Genomic DNA, 14,502 nt, shown 5'->3' with positions numbered 1-14,502 from the left:
CACAACATGTTGTTTGTCTCGCTCTATTTACTCCATAGACTGTATATAAGAAGTGGACGTAGTCACCATGACGTCACCCATTGGTTTGTGGACTGCCGTTTTGAAACCTTGAGTTTGGCATTTTGTCCGTTGCCATCTTTGTTTTTTGGAACCACAAGTGACACAAACGTTACAATTAAAGGCTTAGTTGTAAGACAAAAACATAGACAACTCCCAGACTAAAGAACGCCATTGTAGCGACCTGTCAATCACAATGTAGCCACGCACTAAAACATACCCCTGCTTTATGGTGTATTTGACTCTAAATGGGACCATAATCTACTAAATGAACATCATGCTGTATTCAAGGAGACTTGAAACTAGCGATTGAGGCAATAAACTCATGTTTACAATGTTTACTGAGGTAATAAATCAAGTGAGAAGTAGGCTCATTTTCTCATAGACTTCTATACAATCAGACTTCTTTTTGTAACCAGAGGAGTCGCCCCCTGCTGGCTATTAGAGATAATGCAAGTTTAAGGCACTTCCGCATTGGCTTCACTTTTCAGAACCGGAGGATGCCGCCTGATTTTCTCCTCCTGTAAAACATTTGAATATTAGATGACACATCAACACGAGAGCGTATGTATATATTTATCTAATCAAATATGATCTGCGACAAGCTAACCCCATCATCATTATAAAACCGGACATTAGCTAGTGAGTTGTAGTAGCTAGCAGAGCGATGTGATACAGTAGTTGGATGTATCTCATTGGATCTCCAAGCCAGTTTAAAACCAGCTTAAAACTTTGTTTAGGGCCAACGCAACTCCATAAACTGTGATTGATGTTCATAACAGACAGTTTGGGTAATAGTTTTACAGTTTGCCTTTGGTTTTTTCGTCTCAGTTTACAACCTCTCCAACTGTCTTACTGCTCATGTTTGTTGTCCCGCTTTGACTTATTTTTAGCGATGTCGCCACGTTCCCAGATCTGAGCAGTTACAGCGGTTGTTTTCCTTTCAAGTCACGGTTAAGTGGAAATAGAGCATCTCATCTTCTGTAATGTGAGTCAAAAAGGAATATGTGGGTGGAGTATAGCTACGAGAGGGGTTTAAATGAATCCTTCAGATCCTTCAACCCAACCGGTCGAGGCAGATGGCCGCCCACCCAGAGCCTGGTTCTGCCCAAGGTTTCTACCCATTAAAGGAACTTTTTCTCTACCCACTGTCACACCGGTCTCAGTAAATTATAGAGTACATAGAGATCTAGACCTGCTCTATATGAAAAGTGTCTTGAGATCACTTCTGTTATGACGCTATATAAAAATAAATTGAATTGAATGTCATTGGACCGCTTTAAAGGTATAATATATCACTTTTGTTGGTTGGTGTTTGTAAACACACAACATTCAAAGTTAGCTCCTCTTCCCCGGCTCAACGAGCCGAGAGGAGCTTGATTTATGCTTGGTGCATCCGCGAGGGCCGCGAGTGACTGAGCAGCCAAAGTGACACTATCAGACACGGCCCTCCGCGGGGGTTCTGTGTGGTGAGTTTTCGCCTGTCCATGCACATCCAAATTTTTCTTAATAGGCTGACACGGATCTGCGGACAAAATGGAGAACTTTGAGGAGCTCTGAGAATGTTTGTTTGCCGCAAGGAAAAACCCGCAAAAGATTCAAACGCTTCCTTGTCACGATTCTACGTCAGCTCATGTCCGTGAAGTCATCCTTGTGGAAAGTATAACCAAAGCTTGTGGGAGAGAGAGCAGTGATGGTCAAATGAGCTATAGAGTGAATGAAGAGAGGGAGCGGCGTTAGTGAGAACAAAGCAGTGAATCAGAGAAATAAATATTTTCTGTTTCATGGCTGTTACATTTTAAAGCACAAATGAACACACAATTAACTCTGCCGCGTTGCCAGATTTGACGCACAGAAAAGTCCTGAACACAGCTAAATAAGAAGAAAAGAGAAAATAGAGGCACAGGGCGGGGTCTCTGTAGATACAGACACCACCACACACTTTAGTGGGTCAGAAGTGATGATTGAGAGGGATTATTTTTGTAGGAGTCTATACTTTGTTTTTGAGGAAAATGTTGCATATTATACCTTTAATGTGGGTTAGTGGACATAACCATACAAAGCTGTAGAAAGGCCCCCACCTACTGTACACATCGCAAGATCAGGAGGCAGAACATGACAAAGAAATGAAAAACTAGACCTCAATCCAAACACACACCTCCTACTACAGTATGATATTTCTCTGCTAGGGACTACAACCCACTAGCTAACGGCCAGGTGCAGTTTTATACAATAATACAAATCACATTTGATTTGATACATTTATGCAAACGCCTCCGGGTTTAACATGAGTCATCATAAATATGTTGTTTTACAGTAAGAGAGAAAAGAGAGGTCTTCATATAAAACAGTTTCATTTCACTGGGTGTTTAAGGAGGGATAAAGACAGAATAAGAATGAATTGTATCCTATTTCCTGTCTATTCATCCTAATACTAAGAGAAATCATATGTAACCCCTATGATTAAGGAAGCCACTTGCTACCGTTCTGAATGCACTCTAACTATCTGTAATTAACAGATCTACTTTCAGCATAATTATAATAACTAAAATCACTATGAATGACCTGCCATCATTTATAATTATAATATCTACCATCATTGTAATTATACAATCAGACGGACAGTTAAAAGGGGATGAGACGAATCGGTATCTTTTCATTAACAGAAAAATATCGTGTGGACTCTTTGATGAGCGCTGATATCCTTTCGCACAGTTGGGGAGGGGGCAGCAGCACGACCCCCACCGACTGCTTTGAACTCATCTCTGGCATCATTAGCGCATGATGATAGTGATTAGAGGAGAGGAGGCTACCGTGACAATGTCCAATACCAAAAAACAAGACAAGAAGAGCAGGACAACTGCTTCGCTCATATGCACAGTGCCCCCGGAGTGACAGACATGACCTCTTCGGCCAGTGGACACTGAACTAAATGTGGGGAAACACTCCTTTAGGACCAAAAACAACAAGGTGCATAATATCTCCAAGGTTGATCAATATCAGACAAACAATGCATTAAGTATGGCCTTTCAAAGTTAGAAATTCTGACCTTAAATTATTACTATTGGTGTTCTTTCAACACATTCTCACTCCCAACTTGTCAAATACTGCCACTTGGTCAGTGCCCCTCGGTATTGGAGACTGACGCATGGGGTACCCCTATTGCTTTACTTTTGGACGTGTCAGGGACGGCATGTCAATATGCGCTCATTACATGCATAGTGTCCTTTCAAAATAAACTTTGGTTTTCAGAGGAAGTTAGGTTTAGGGTACACAAGCACTTAGTTAGGGTTAAGAAACAGTCGTGGTTGACGTTAACGTCACTCAAGTCAGACTCATTTAACTCACGGGACTGACGATGCAGACGACTCACGTGACTAACGACTGATGTGACAAAATAAATCAACGTTACTTCAACGAACACCGGTCTTCTGGTTGAAAATCTCGTGTTTGTTTGTTGTTTTTGATCAATTTAAAGCCGCTTTTATAACTTCATGAATTCAATTTGCAAAGATCATTAATAGAAGGACAGGTCTGAGAGCTCCATCTGTTACTGTGTGGGTTGTACTTCAGTTAATTTGGGACGCTGCTTACAGGTCTTTAGGTCAAAGCAATCATAAAATGGAAACTGTAAATGTTGAAGCTGGAAATAAACAAATTGAACTTGATAGGCTGACACATTAGTAAATGAAAAAAACAAAATGTTAAATGTCAAAGCTTTTTTAAATGAATTTTGTGATTCCATTTATAATGCAATTATTATTCCATCGTTAAAAGACAGAATAATGAAATAGAATTATTAATGGGCAAATTTATTATGTTTATGTCTATGCTGCTTCTGACAATGACAGTTGTGTCTGGTCACTATGCACTTTTCTCTCCCTGTGTATTTGTATTTATATGGTCATACTCTGACTTCTGAAATTTCTTTGGATGTTATTGCTGCTGTGCTTATTATGATTATTATGTATTAGTTTAGAATAATACATAATCACTGTTATAAATAACTATCTCTCTGCAACATCAACAAAGCAATTATTTTGAAAATCGCAACTGGAAGTCCTTTTTGGTGGCACTGGTCAACACTCAGGGACCACATTCAAAGGGGACAAAATGACAGGTTTATAAAGTCTATAAAGCCTTCCCAAGTGGGCACACTGTACAATTACTCTGAAAGAAAAGCTCATTTATGGGCAAGAATTGCTTTGATGGCTACAAAGTATACACTTCCACCGGCTAGTGTAAACTCACAGCCCTATAAGACAGTTCCTGGAACTGATGTGTAGTTGAAAGGTACTTGTAAGAAAGAGGAGCTCAAGCTGTAATAGTCTAACCTTTTACAACTTCAGTTTAATCACTTAACTGTCATCCAAAATGTGTTGACCACAAAAGGTCTTCCTCAGGTTTCTGTACGGTGCATTCCTGCACATCAGCTGAGATAGACCACTTGTGTTTGAAACGTTGTGTCATCCATGTAGAATAAAAGAGGAATTGGGAAGATGATAGCAATGTGAAGGTAGGTTTTTTTATGCAGGTTATTGATACCTAACCTTCCTACCTTCCCCGCTAGATGGTTTGTTACACAGAACCATCTGCGAAGTTGTCATTGGAAACTGTTTGGAAAAGGGCAGGCACTTTCAAAAAACACTTGGCAGGTGATTGGATGAACCATCTGTCAATCAAACTGTTGCTGAAGCCAGTCGGAGAAGAGCGAAAACATTTTTTTTTCCATCTAGAAAAGCCTTCAGTGCCGTTCTTTGCTCTTCTTTCAGTGAAGAAATACTCTCCAGTTCTGATATAACTGATGCTATTAAAGCATCTACGTTAACCTTGTTTAGAACAAAAAGTTATCTCTCCGTGTCGCCTTACACACACACGCCTAAGACACGCCCGTAGCTGCTAGTAGCTTTTCACAGGACCCTGATTGGTCCGTGCTCTGGCTTGCCAGACACAAACACATTACTTGAAGCCTGACAAGATGGATTTTGGTGTGATATGTGATTCCACGATTCTCAAGTGAAATCATACTTGTGCCTCCTCATGATTACTACTATTCTTTCCACATATTTACCTGTTAACCCATTGAGTCGCAATAGAACGCTGGTATTCTGGACGCTGCCTACACATGAAAACAGTTGGTGTATCTCTCTATCAGTCAGAGTATCGATAGCTTGGTGGCCTAAGGCTTATGGCGCTGACCATTAACTGCAATGTTTGCATCCTTTCGGGGACTGCTGTTGCATGTCACCATGTCTCTGTGCCTTTTTCTCTTGTTATCTACTACTGTCAGCTTCAAAGTTTGTTTGTGTCCCATTTTTCCTTAACAGAGGAAGAGTTTACTAAATTATTTATTGGTCATGGTGTCTTTTGTAAACTATTCCCATTTTAGGTAGAGCTGCACAATTTTGAAAAAAAAATATCTGATTGCGATTATTTTGACTGATTTTGCAATTGCGATATGATTTGCGATATTAGATGGAATGATTTTTTTTACATCATTATTCTCATTTTCATTGAAAAACATAAAAATGATTACAGTGGGATTTTTTGGGGATCTGTGCCAAACAAAGATGTCTTCTTAGGTCTGTAGAATATGATGTTTAGGCAAGGACATCTCTGCAGCACCACAATATTAAATTTAAAACTGTGTTTTGACACACTTCGCCTTTAATAAATATTGCGATGTCCTCCTTATCCTGCGATTTGAAAATTGCAGGTCATATTGCAATTTTGATAAAAATGTTGATGAATTGTGCAGCCCTAATTCTAGGTATTAACCCTTGACCCCTATGAAGTCACAAAGGTTCGTGACATGCTTTGACCTGAGTAAAAGAGGATTAAAAGTTACCTTGAGTAGGCTGTGTCATTTATTGCTTATAATGCTGTGGCAAGCCCATATTTGACGCATTCAGAATTCTAAAAACAAGCATTTTTTTAAACTTTTCAATTAGCCCCGTTCTGAAAAAAAAGTGCAATACATTCATATTCTCAACTAACAGGAGTCTTTGAGAGACAGATAAATGGATGTAGAGAAAAACACAGGTTTTGACCTGTGACTGAAAGAGTTAGATAACTAATGGAGGTGGTACGTAAATAAAAGCTGATTGATGGTCGTTGGATGCATGAACCAACTGGTGAAATAGTAAATGAGAAGATGAATGGATTGTCAATGGATGCTTTCAGAAATGAGGGTTGAACTGATTCCTGCATGGACAGATGAACGAGTCAGTAAATGTCACATATACAAAGATGAACTTAATGTAATGGATGTGAATGCATGAGTGATTGGAGGACAGATGGAGCGAAGGACGATGGTCACACAGATAAATGAACGAACGGCGCTCACCTGCTGCTCGGCCTCTTCCTCGTCGCTGCTGATCTTCAGGTCATCCTCCAACATTCTGCACGGAGACAAAGGGACATGCGTTATTGCGGCCCTGACCCCCCCGTCCGCTTGTGTTAGGTCGGATATGGCGAGTCGCGATCTGCAATTCCCTTTGAAGAACCTTTCTGGCAAACGGATTAATTGCAAAAGCAGTGCTGGTTCATGTTGGGGAATGGGGAAGTGGACGGTGGATGGAGTACTTCGCCGCCAAAAACCTACCAGATGTTCGTCTTTTAGGGCTTGGAGAGGAAAGCCAGATTGTTTTTTCACCTGGAAACTTTCTGTCTGACAACCGCTGACCTACAGCCAAGAATTCCTTGGAAACAAAGAGGACGTGCTTAGCTGAGATCACTCCCTCAGTCAGGATCTTACATGGATGTTTTGGAGGGCCTCTAACATGATAAAGCAGAGGTTCTCAATCTAAGAATATACCAGAGACCCCCTCATGTATGTCCATTGGAATCATTTGCCTGTTTTTACACTCCTATAGTCTTAGTTATGTGAAAGAACAACACAAGTACAGTATTAGAAAGATATTAGACATGTTTTAAACATATTTGCAGAGTTATAGATTATAATGTAATCTATGAACTATTATACCAACTCAGTCGTCAGAAAAAAGGCCCAGCTTTAAAGCTAGAATTTCCATATTAATAAAACATGTTTGCCACTGCACATTTAACCCTCTGAGATCCACCGACTTTACTGCCTTTCAGAGGCTATAGTAGGTTCAGTATGAGAGCTAGAATGAAGATACTGAAAACCTAAGGAATCCATTGGTACCAACCATGTCATGCTAGTTTGTCGCGAAGGAGGCTAAATAACGCTCCAAATTTATGCTACATTTTGGCGAGGAAAAACTGGCATAGCCATTTTCAAAGGGGTCCCTTTGAGCTCAAGATATGTGAATGAAAATAATAATAATTGTATTTATATAGCACTTTTCAAAACAAGGTTACAAAGTACTTACAAATGGGTTCTATGGGTACCCACGAGTCTCCCCTTTACAGACATGCCCACTTTATGATATAACATGCAGTTTGGGGCAAGTCATAGTCAAGTCAGCACATTGACACACTGACAGCTGTTGTTGCCTATTGGGCTGCAGTTTGCCATGTTATGATTTGAGCATATTTTTTTATGCTAAATGCAGTACCTGTGAGAAAACAAGCATATTTGTCCACTCCCATGTTGATAAGACTATTAAATACTTGACCAATCCCCCTTGGGTACAGTCTGACAGTCTTGACAGCCCTAGTAACAACGTAACTAGCATGAATAAATAACTACCACCCTTATTGTACTTTATGACGGTACAAGCGTGACAACGTTACGCAAAACTTGTGTTGCGTAAAAAGCGTAACGGCAACGTTTACTTTTGGTTTCGCATGCGATACGAACAGCGGTCTCCTGGGTGAACGTCCTGTGTTTGTTTGACCCCTACACAAAGCAAGGTTAGGCAAAACAAGGTTACGCAAAACTACGTTACGTGAAAAGCATAAAGTCAACGTTTACTTTTGGTTTTGCACGCGATACGAACAGCGGTCTCCTGGGTGGAGGTCCTGTGTTTGTTTGACCCATCCATCACACCTCCGGCCTGCCCTTAGAGGACTTTCTAGCTTGTTATACTCATTATTATACCACATAACTTTCAATAACAGTCGCTCAATATACTACGTCACTTGGTCTAACCGAATGCAGAAACATCCACATGAACTATGACTACATTCTATGAATTATGAAGCCTTTTGTAAAAAAATTTAATTATATTAAGATAATTTAAATGAATGAATCTGAAAACTTTTCACGGACCCCCTGGCAGAGTGCCCCGGACCTCTGTGGGTCCCCAGACCCCACTTTGAGAACCACTGCGATAAAGGACCCGCTTATTGCCCTGTTTCCTTTATTAGCCGTGTTTGTTTTATTCTCCCCACGTTACAGATGAAATTCTTACAACATAGATGTATGCAGGCTATGAAAAAGATATACAAGACATAGTCGATAACATGACCTCCCTCAGAGCATCACCTGCTCCTTACCACACAAATTATTCAGTATTTATGTGCTGTGCATTGGCAAGCTCCCATGTTTTATTGCTTTATATAAACCTTCCACACAAACTACTGTTATTTTAAGCTGGCACCGCTATTGTTATGACAGGAGAATCCCCTGAAGGGATTTTTACTGCCTCACGAACCACTCTTGTCAGTGCTTGCACCGCTAAAAAAACACTCCCCAGTGTTGTGGTGTTTTCAGATGGGACCGTACGAGTCGTGAATAACTGAAGCACAATAAGAAAAAGCTTTGCAGATAAGGGGCACAGTGCAGCACGCGGCGATGATAGATATGTTTGAATGAATGAATAATGGATTCATGTTTTATTTCATAAGAAGGGACAGATGGGGAGAGGGAGATAGTGAGTGAGATGGAGATGATAATGACGGAGAGGAGAAGGGGAGCGAGTGACGGAGGGGGATAGAGAGAGGGAGATGGAGACTGAATAGAGAGAGAGAGAGAGAGGAGAGGAAGCATGGAGAATAAAATGCAAGAGAGAGTGGAAGCATCTATGAGGACAGACGCAGTCAGATATAAATGAGTTATGGACTAAAGCATCCGTGACATGCCGAGCTTAGAAAGCACGGCATCAAATTTCTACAAGGCTCTTAATTGCCTTCATAAAATGGAGTCTTTATTTCTTAAAGTAAAGCGGTAGTAGAGCTCCATTACTTGCGGAAGTTTGTCTGAGAGGATGTTAAATGGGTAGTTTGGATTTTTTGAAGTGGGTTGGTATGAAGTACGTCAGTGTATTACCTAAAGCAAATGACGGTCGCCACGCCACAGCTTAGAGAAACAGACAGAAGTACCGACACGGTAGCAAAGCAATGTACTGCTGTAGACGGGGCCGGCAGCAAAACGGATTTTAGCCACCTAAAAAAATCTGTTTAAGTGTATGCTATATTTAGAATAACTTCTAAGTTTTACTTGCCGTCAGACAGCCCTTTCCGATGGGAAACTGAAGCTGTTATCTACGCTCTCACCAAAACAACCAGACTCCTTTGACAGAAACAGTAATTTTACCTCGCAGAACACGGGTGTAGTGGCCATTTGTCGGAAAAATAAAAAAAAAGAAAACATGGATGTCGCTGCCTCTCTTGATCTGCTAAAAAACCATAAGCCCACACAGGTACATGCTGGAGCTACCTGCCAACCTACCTATATGACCGCGGGTGCCCACAGTTTTACCCAATTCATAAACCAAAGAGAACTTTAAAAATAAAAATACTAATTTATGCAAAAACTTAATATACTAAACAAGAAAATAATTAAACAAATAACTAGCAAAAGAAAAACAATCAAAAATGTAATATAAATAAAGTAAATATCTGGAGTAATAAATCAAACAATACTACTTATTGTTATTAAAACAACAACTATATACTAACAACACAAGCTAAATAGCTCCTACAACGGGGGTTGCTGGTTTACCGTTGCCTCGATCAGTTAGTTTGTGTGTGTTATTTTTCCACTTTGGTGTTTTAAAGGATTAATTTGGATTCACCAAAGTCACACAAAACACAAACTAACCAATCGAGGCAGTGGTAGACCAGCAACTACCATGTTACTGTTACTGTTTTTTGTCAAAGGAGTCTGGTGGCTTTCAAAAGAGCATAGACAGATAAAACGGCTTCAGTTCCCCATCGCAAAGGGGCTGTCTGACGGCAAGTTAAAGCGTTGAAAATATTCTAAATATAGCGTAAACCTAAACTGATATTGACCATTTTAAGGTGGGCCTTTATTTGAGGTGGCCTAAATACGTTTTGCTGCCAGCCCCGTCCAGAGCAGTACATCGTTTTGCTCCTGTGCAGTAACTCCTGTTTGCTTCTCCAAACAGGGGACATGCCGACCGTCATCTACTGTAGGTAATACACTGACTATGGATAAGTACCTCATACAACCCCACTGAGAAACAGCCAAACTATCACTTTACTTTCTGAAGTTAAATCAAAGCGACGCTCTGCTAATGACTGATTGCTCAACAAGCCGCAATAAAGAATTTCAGATCTACTCAGACAGCAAACAAAACACACACCTAAATCTCTCTCACAGTTGACTGGCTTAAACTCTCAAGCTGAACAAGTTTCTCCCAGTTCATGTCCACAATCGGTACTCATTTGTTTAGACCAGCCTTTATTCTGTCCCTTCATGCTTTCTTTCCTGCTGTGCTTAACACCGAGGTCTACGCCATCCTCTCATTTACTCCATTTCGGTGCGAAGCCGTCATTGCTGCACTGACTCCTGCGACATCAACTGTTAATGATGCTTGAGTTTTTGTGCGTGGGACTCTTTTCATTGTCCTAACATGCTCATCACTGCTCATGCAAACTTCAAAGTAGCAGAAAGCAGAAAAAATGATTTCTGCTACACCAAATTACCTTAACTTGTTTAGACTTTCTTCTTATCTTTGCTTTTTTCCCCCTTGTGAGTTACTGGATCATTTTACCCCATTTTTATTCAAATAAAAAAAGGATGAAAAAAAACCCACACACTTTGATTGAACTGGCCGTGTGCAGGAGACATATGCAACCAGTGACGAGAGTAGAAACAACACTGAACAAAAAAAGGCTGCGTATATAGCTGGACAGTGTACGGTCAGTCTGTGAATTTGTAGCTAAATTGTTATACAAATAGTCAGGGGTCATGTCTATAATGCTAAATCCAGCGGTACATGTCCACCAGGTCCAGCGAGGACACTAGGGGACACGCTGCTCCACTCAACTGGCCTTTCAAGCGGTTCCGTACCCCATCGTGGAATGCACCTGATTGGTCCCTGGTTTTCTGCCCGCCGTTTCAAACAGGAAACAACATGGCGGCCTGCTCGTAAACTTTCTGTTATTCCGTCTAAACAATCCACCAAAATCTACTTCTGAAAACGTTTGAAGCGAGAAATTTTGCTACGCTCTGCTGCATCTCGTTTCATTTTAGAACTAGATCGCCTAGAAGTCTGACAGCTTGGTCCAAGTTTTGTGAGCCAGACGTCTCGCACTGGACGGGCTCATTTGCATAACAGACTGTTCCCCGGCTTTTCATTTTGAAAGAGCAACGGCCAGCGAGGAAACTCCAACACTCAGCTGACCAATCGTGTAACTTTATCACTCAGTCAGTGACAGACTTTTGTGTTTGTAGGGCTGGCCCTCTGCGGTCCAGCCAAAAAAAAGGGTTAGGAACCACTGTTCTAAAGATAAGTGCCAGAGGCACACATGCAGAACCCTAAAGGAGCTGGACAGAGCTTCAATACGACTGTGGGTCATTAATTCTGCAGTAGTCTGTAATAACATTTGAACACAGACTTTAGTTCAACAAGCTTTTGAAGTCTTCTTAAAGGTCTGTCATTTTCTATTCATTCCTGCAGACCGTTTCTATGAAGCACTGAAGTACACATACTCACTGTGCTGGATGGTTCTTCAGAAATGTAATATGCAACACACTGTATTACTTATTATGATGCCAAACACACAAAACATTGTTTGCCAACACAAACAGCAGAATCGGCATGTTTGATGCTGTGTGTTCATATGGAGGACAGAGGACAGGAGGAATGACTGATACTGACTGATGTCTGTGTTTTTTCATTCTTAATAAACTTCACTCAGGAATATTATTTATTTTGTTGATATTTTAGATTTGTTTCCATTGAGATTATTCAGTTTATATAGTGACTTTGCTTTTGTAAACATTACTGTTGCTGCTCTAAAAGAACATTTAGTTATATCTTAAATATAAATACTAATCCTGTTCTGAATTCAGTCTTTTTTTTAAAATAGTATATTAAAAAGCAATTGTTTAGTTATGAAAAAGAACCGATGAGAGTATCAATAAAGATCGATGAGAGTAGTAGTATCGATAAAATCCTAACGGTACCCATCCTGAGGCCTCATTGGCTATTATCACTCATACTGTGCTATATTTTTGAAGGAAAAGATTCATATTTGTAATGTAAAAAGATCTATTTACACCTGAATGCATTAGAAAATAAACATGCACTTCCACCCATCAGATGTGTTAACAGTGCTGAAACTTCATTCAAAATGTACATTATTGAATTGCATTCACTTGGCAGACGCTTTTGTCCGAAACAACTTACAATAAGTGCATTCACACTCCACCTTGTATCATATTATTAAAGTGTAATACCATCACAATGACACTGGCTGCGTATTGTCCTCCTCTGACCGGGTCACCTGTTACTTACCAGTGACAAAGCATCAGAGTGGGAATTCTTTACGCACCGAGCAAAACAGAGAGGTGAACTCATAACCCTAGCAGTGTTAGTGCTTTGCTCTATCTAGCATGCTACACTCTGCAGGGCACCGTGTGTGATTGTCCAGCACCGCTGTTCAGAGAGCTCAGTGATAATAAAAGCAAGGCGTTCTCTGGGTTTCCCTGTTGCTGCCGGCAGGTGAGACAACCACACCGCAGGCTGAGCAAACACAAAAGCTGGTTCGACCAGACAAGAGTCTTTTTTGCTGCTTCTTCCACTCTGTTACATTCATGCAGTTGTCACAACATCATGTGATTGGATCAGAGCGGAGTAATGAAACTCCTGGAGCGGGAAGGTACAGTAATCTCTGCTCTAATGAAAGAAGAAAACGTGCTAATGTGGCGTTAAGGTATACAGAGCCTATTTGCGGGGATTACTGTTGGATGAGTTTTCAGTAATGTAAACATTCAGCAAAGAATATAGCAATTAGCCTCAACAGCACAATTACTCTTGAATAAGACGAGCTAGGTCTATTCATTATCCTAAACATTTTAGCGTCACTGTAACACAGAGGAGAGCCTGATGGCTGCAGTAAAGCAGGCATTGTTTTTAACCAATAACAATTATTTCACCCTAATAAACAAAGCAGCATTTATGCTCGAATACAAGATGGGGAAAAATTACACCTCAGGGCAAACAATAGTAATCAGAAGAAATAGGCTTATCGGCTTTGGAAGCAAAATGAGCCACAAAAAGCAGCACAGCTCCAGCAGACATCATCCTAATGGAGATATAATTAACTACATACTCAAAGAGGAGGAAATGAGAGTTTACACGCTGACCTACTGCTGAATTACTGCTAACTATAGATCGCTTTGACTTTTTCTTAACTTGCAGGATTGTTGCATCATCTTTCGGCCATCAAGTCTTTTTTCATTTTAAAAAGCTCCTTTTCTGACACCATGCTCGACACATATTCTCTCCTTTTTTTCAAATTAGCTTTCATCAAATATATAAATAATGCATTGCACTTAGCACTTGAAAGCTCTCATTTAATATGACAGCGGATAGAGCAAAAATCTTATCTTCCCCAGATAAAGAAAGAGAAATTAAACAAGAAGAAGCAAATCACTTGAGGACAGCAAAAACAATAGGTGGATTTAGGTAATATTCTGAAATAGATACATTTTCTCTGGTTTGGTTTGAAAGGTACAGTGTGTAGGATTTGGCGGCATCTAGTGGTGTGGTTGCAGATTGCAACCAACTGACTATACCTCTCCGCACGCTCCTCCCTTTCCAAGACTGCGGTAACGTGAGCCGCTGAGTTTAAAACCGTGGTAACGGCGTGTGCCTTGCCTCACCATCTATATTGCTTAAAGACACGAGTAGGCTATATCCCAATGTCTCAAACCCAAACCAAAATCAAACTGGATTAAATTTAACAGGCAGGACATGTTAACTTCCATGAAATCAAGCTCTAAATGAGGGTAGTGTCTAGAAGGTAACACGCAAATTGCAGAAACTCTTGCGAGACTCGCTGCCCGACGACCGATCCTAACGATAAACTATTCAAGGTCAATGCCTAACCTTAACTATTTAAGGTCAAGGTTCTTTTTTCATGAAAACCTCTCATAATTCTGAGGTAATAATCTTGTTAATTCAGAAAAACAGGGCAAATATTTTTTTGCTCAAGTGAATGCATTACGCTTCCATACAAATTTCCCCAAATCAAATAAAATCTGTGCGCCCCCTCTCCCTGTGGGGCCCATGCTTATGCTGTGTGACTTTTTGCCATCAGCAT

At 40.4% G+C, this 14,502-nt stretch overlaps 1 protein-coding gene across 3 annotated transcripts in view; it reads right to left on the bottom strand.

The window, feature by feature from the left end:
- The window catches only part of aff2 (AF4/FMR2 family, member 2), a 214,843-nt gene that overhangs the window by 70,780 nt on the left and 129,561 nt on the right, over positions 1-14,502 (bottom strand). For all 3 annotated transcript variants that reach the window (XM_074647868.1, XM_074647869.1, XM_074647870.1), the window contains one exon: positions 6,404-6,458. In XM_074647868.1, the coding sequence (XP_074503969.1) occupies positions 6,404-6,458 (55 nt within the window). The remainder of the gene's footprint in view (positions 1-6,403; positions 6,459-14,502) is intronic.

This window comes from Sebastes fasciatus, chromosome 10 (assembly GCF_043250625.1).
Source record: "Sebastes fasciatus isolate fSebFas1 chromosome 10, fSebFas1.pri, whole genome shotgun sequence".
Lineage (NCBI taxonomy): Eukaryota > Metazoa > Chordata > Actinopteri > Perciformes > Sebastidae > Sebastes > Sebastes fasciatus.
The sequence above is the reverse complement of the archived record's forward strand: the minus strand, read 5'-3'. Positions and strand labels throughout refer to the sequence as shown.